Raw genomic sequence first — 3768 nt, 5'->3', positions numbered from 1 at the left:
GTCTGAATCAACAGCCGTCTACAAGCTATAAGGCAAGTTTACACAATTTCATGCAGTACGAAAATGAATACTCTGAAGCCCAAGTGGACGAATCCTCAGACGACGAGGAACTTGAAGTGGACGATGACCCGGAATGCCCCAGAATCAGATTCTCTAAGAAGGAAAAGGAAAGGCTAAGGCGGCCTTGGAAGCGCACGATGATCCTGCGTCTGCTAGGTAAGACTGTCGGCTACAATTACCTCCATCGTCGTTTACAGTCTCTTTGGAAGCCCGAAGGCCACCTGGAACTCATAGATTTGGAACAAGATTACTTTCTTGCCCGGTTTGAATCCCAGAGAGACTACGATGTCGCGAGGTTCGAGGGTCCTTGGATGATATTCGACCACTACCTTGGTGTCCAGGAGTAGGTGCCAAACTTCCATCCTCACTCAAATACAACACAGAAAATTCTAGTTTGGATTCATCTCCCTGACCTATCGATCGAGTACTTCGATGAGAAAACCTTAAGGAAAATTGGGAATAAAATAGGCAGGACGATCAAAATTGACGTTACAATCGGACTAGCTACTCGTGGGAAATTCGCAAGAATTTGCGTAGAGGTTGATCTAACAAAGCTTCTATTAGCCAAATTCACGATCGAAGAAGATGTTCTACCTATAGAGTACGACGGCATACACTCGGTATGTCTTAGATGTGGTATCTACGGCCACAGGAAGGAGCAGTGCGGCCAAGAACCAGAATTGGATAAGCAGGCTACATGCAATCACATGGAGGTTGACGCTGGGATTGGAAAGGCAGATGATGCGGATTATGAACCAGTGGCGACCAAGCAATTACCAGTGGCCAAACCACATGCCACGGAGAAATTTGGTACCTGGATGTTAGTGAAAAGGAAGGATAGGAGGCCAAATAAGAAGGGTGAAGGAAGATGGGGAATCCAGAAGCTAGCTATTGTAGAAAAAGAACGGGAACCCACCATCACCAAGGTCTACAATAACCAACTCTTTGCCACCCGCTTTGCTCCTCTGGGAGAGATGGATGGGGATGCCCTAGTTGAGGAGGAAAGTGGGGAGCCTATCATGCATGTGTCGGAACAAAGAGCTGTCGAGAAAGAACCTGTTGGGTACCAGAGTACTAAGGACCACCCGACTTCTCTGTTATCGCCAATTGGGTTCCCTCAGATGATTAGGACACATCACGCTCCAACTGTAAAAAGGGCGAGGTGGCAGAACAGGCACCCCAAGGAAGGCAGCTGCGGAGGCTGAGCATATCGTGGTTAGGGGCTCAACAAGGGGCAGAGCAATTACACGGATTGTGGTGCAGCATAGGCCTATTGATCCTAGAATATTGTCACCGGGTTCTACATCGACACCTAGACGCAATGTTCCAATCGATGATTCAGTAGATTTTTTTCATTGTGATACTCCTAAAGACGCAATGGAGGACGATGCAGGGGTTAATAGCCAACTTGGTTCGGTTGCGGAACTCCGCAAGCTCAATTGAGCTTTCTTTTTCTCAACTTGTTTATCATGAATTTACTTATTTGGAACTACCAATGGGCGACGTCTAGAACATTTCGCCGCACACTTGAGCAATATCTTAAAGATCATAAACCAGTTATTGTCTGCCTCCTAGAGCCTAAAGTTTCTAGGGAGCACACTAATGACATTTGTTTTGAGCTAGGCTATGACGAATGGCTTCGTATTGAAGCATTCGGCTTTTCCGGTGGGATTTGGGTGCTTTGAAAAAATACCATTTCGGTAGAAATCATGCATACACATCCCCAGTTTGCTGTCTTAGGAATCACTGAGGACAACTCTAGTTCTTGGAACCTGTCAGTTGTCTATGGGAGTCCAGACCACGCTCTTCGAAGAGAGCTGTTTGCTGAACTTTCCCATTAAAACCTGAGCCTCGAAGGGGCTTGGTTATCTGTTGGTGATTATAACTTCGTCTTAAATAGAGATGAAGTTCTAATAGTGACAATTTCTCGGTTGCCTGTTGTGCAGGTTTTAGCAACTGGATGTTCAGGGAAGGATTTATAGACATGGGTTACGAAGGTGCCAAGTTCACTTGGTGCAGAGGCATAAATTCCACGTCCTACAGGGGTGCCCGTTTTGATCGCGCTATGTGTACCATGGAGTGGAGAACTCAGTTCCCAGATGCAGTTGTCACACACCTACCCATGGTCAGTCAGACCATGCCCCCTTACTAGTATGCACAGCTCAGCCAAAGAATGATGGTAATCCTTGGAGGTTCAAGTATAATGCAGCATGGGCTACCCACCCGGGATTTATGGAGTTCGTCAAAAGTAATTGGAATTCGAATGTTGAATTGGATCAATGCAAAAATGAGCTAGCAGCCAAGTTCAGGTGCTGGAACAAAAGCACGTTTGGGAACATTTTCCATAGGAAGAGAAGAGTCCTTGCAAGGTTGGAAGGAGTTCAGAATAGCTTGACTTATAATCACAGGTCTGACCTGATCAAACTGGGAAAAATGCTCCAGAAAGAGCTGGAAGAAATCTTATTTCAAGAGGAACTATTTTGGTTTCAAAAATCTCGGGAGGACTGGATTAGCTCGGGTGACCGCAACACTAGGTATTATCATGCTGCATCTGCTGCGAGAAAGTCTAGATCCAGGATCACAAGGATTAAGAATGAACAGGATGTCTGGCTACTAGATGAGGATGAAGTTATGTCTCATATCTGCAACTATTTCACTCAACTCTTTATAGAGGACAACCAAGGACCAAGGCAGGTCTTTTGGTCAAAATCTTTCCCGACTCTACAGGACCGCAATTGACAGAAGGTCTACGAGCCTATCTCGAAGACAGATGTCAAGCAAGCACTGTTCAGCATGGCTCCTTTCAAAGCACCTGGGCCGGATAGCTACCACGCAGGGTTCTTCCAAAAATCATGGTCAGTAGTGGGAGATGATCTAACGAAATTTGTACTTGAATTTATGAAATTCGGGATCCTACCAGATGGCTGCAATAACACAATACTGACCCTGATCCCCGAGATCTCAAGTCCAAAAACGGTCAAGCACCTCTGGCCGATTAGCCTTTGTAATACCACCTACAAACTCATTACGAATGTGTTAACGAATAGATTGAAAGGTGCGATCCAAAAACTAATAGGGCCCCACCAATCAAGCTTCGAGCCTGGTAGACAGATAGCTGACAACATTCTGGTTTATCAGGAGGTCCTGAACCTTATGAAGTCTAAAAGAGGTAGCTTGGGACTAATGGTTCTGAAGATCGACCTAGAAAAAGCATATGATCGCGTAACTTGGGCATTCATCGAAGAGACCCTCCAGGAAGCTGGCTTCACTCAGCTGGATTACAATCATAATGGCTTGTGTTACAACGTCAAAATTAGCCATCAATATCAATGGGAAGCAGTCAGATTGGTTCAAGCCAAGCAGGGGCATCCGCCAAGGAGACCCAATATCCCCGCTGCTCTTTGTCTTCTGTATGGAGCGCTTAAGTCATCTAATCAGTGAGAAGGTCAACTCTGGAGAATGGAGAGGCATTCAAATGGCAAGAGATGGCCCATGGGTTACCCACCTACTATTCGCAGACGATATGGTGTTGTTTGGAGAAGCAATATCCCAGCAAGCCCGAATCATTAAACATTGCCTTGATGCTTTTTGTGACGCTTCGGGCCAACGTGTAAACTCCAGCAAATCTTCACTCTATTTTCTCTAATAATACTGCCCAAGAAGTGCAGCAAATCATCTCGGTTCAGCTTAACATTCCTAAGTCTAATA

The 3768-nt window shown here is 45.6% G+C and overlaps 1 protein-coding gene across 1 annotated transcript; it reads left to right on the top strand.

Annotated features, from left to right (window-relative positions):
• The first annotated feature begins 1437 nt into the window (after window positions 1-1437).
• Window positions 1438-2799, top strand: LOC109168902. The gene is made up of 3 exons (XM_019317757.1): window positions 1438-1471; window positions 2007-2105; window positions 2222-2799. The coding sequence occupies exons 1-3, from the start codon at window positions 1438-1440 to the stop codon at window positions 2797-2799; spliced, it is 711 nt and encodes a 236-aa protein (XP_019173302.1).
• Window positions 2800-3768: the final 969 nt, after the last annotated feature.

Source organism: Ipomoea nil, unplaced genomic scaffold (genome assembly GCF_001879475.1).
Source record: "Ipomoea nil cultivar Tokyo-kokei standard unplaced genomic scaffold, Asagao_1.1 scaffold3231, whole genome shotgun sequence".
Taxonomy (NCBI): Eukaryota; Viridiplantae; Streptophyta; class Magnoliopsida; order Solanales; family Convolvulaceae; genus Ipomoea; species Ipomoea nil.
Note: the sequence above shows the minus strand (reverse complement) of the source record. Positions and strands in the feature narration are given on the sequence as shown.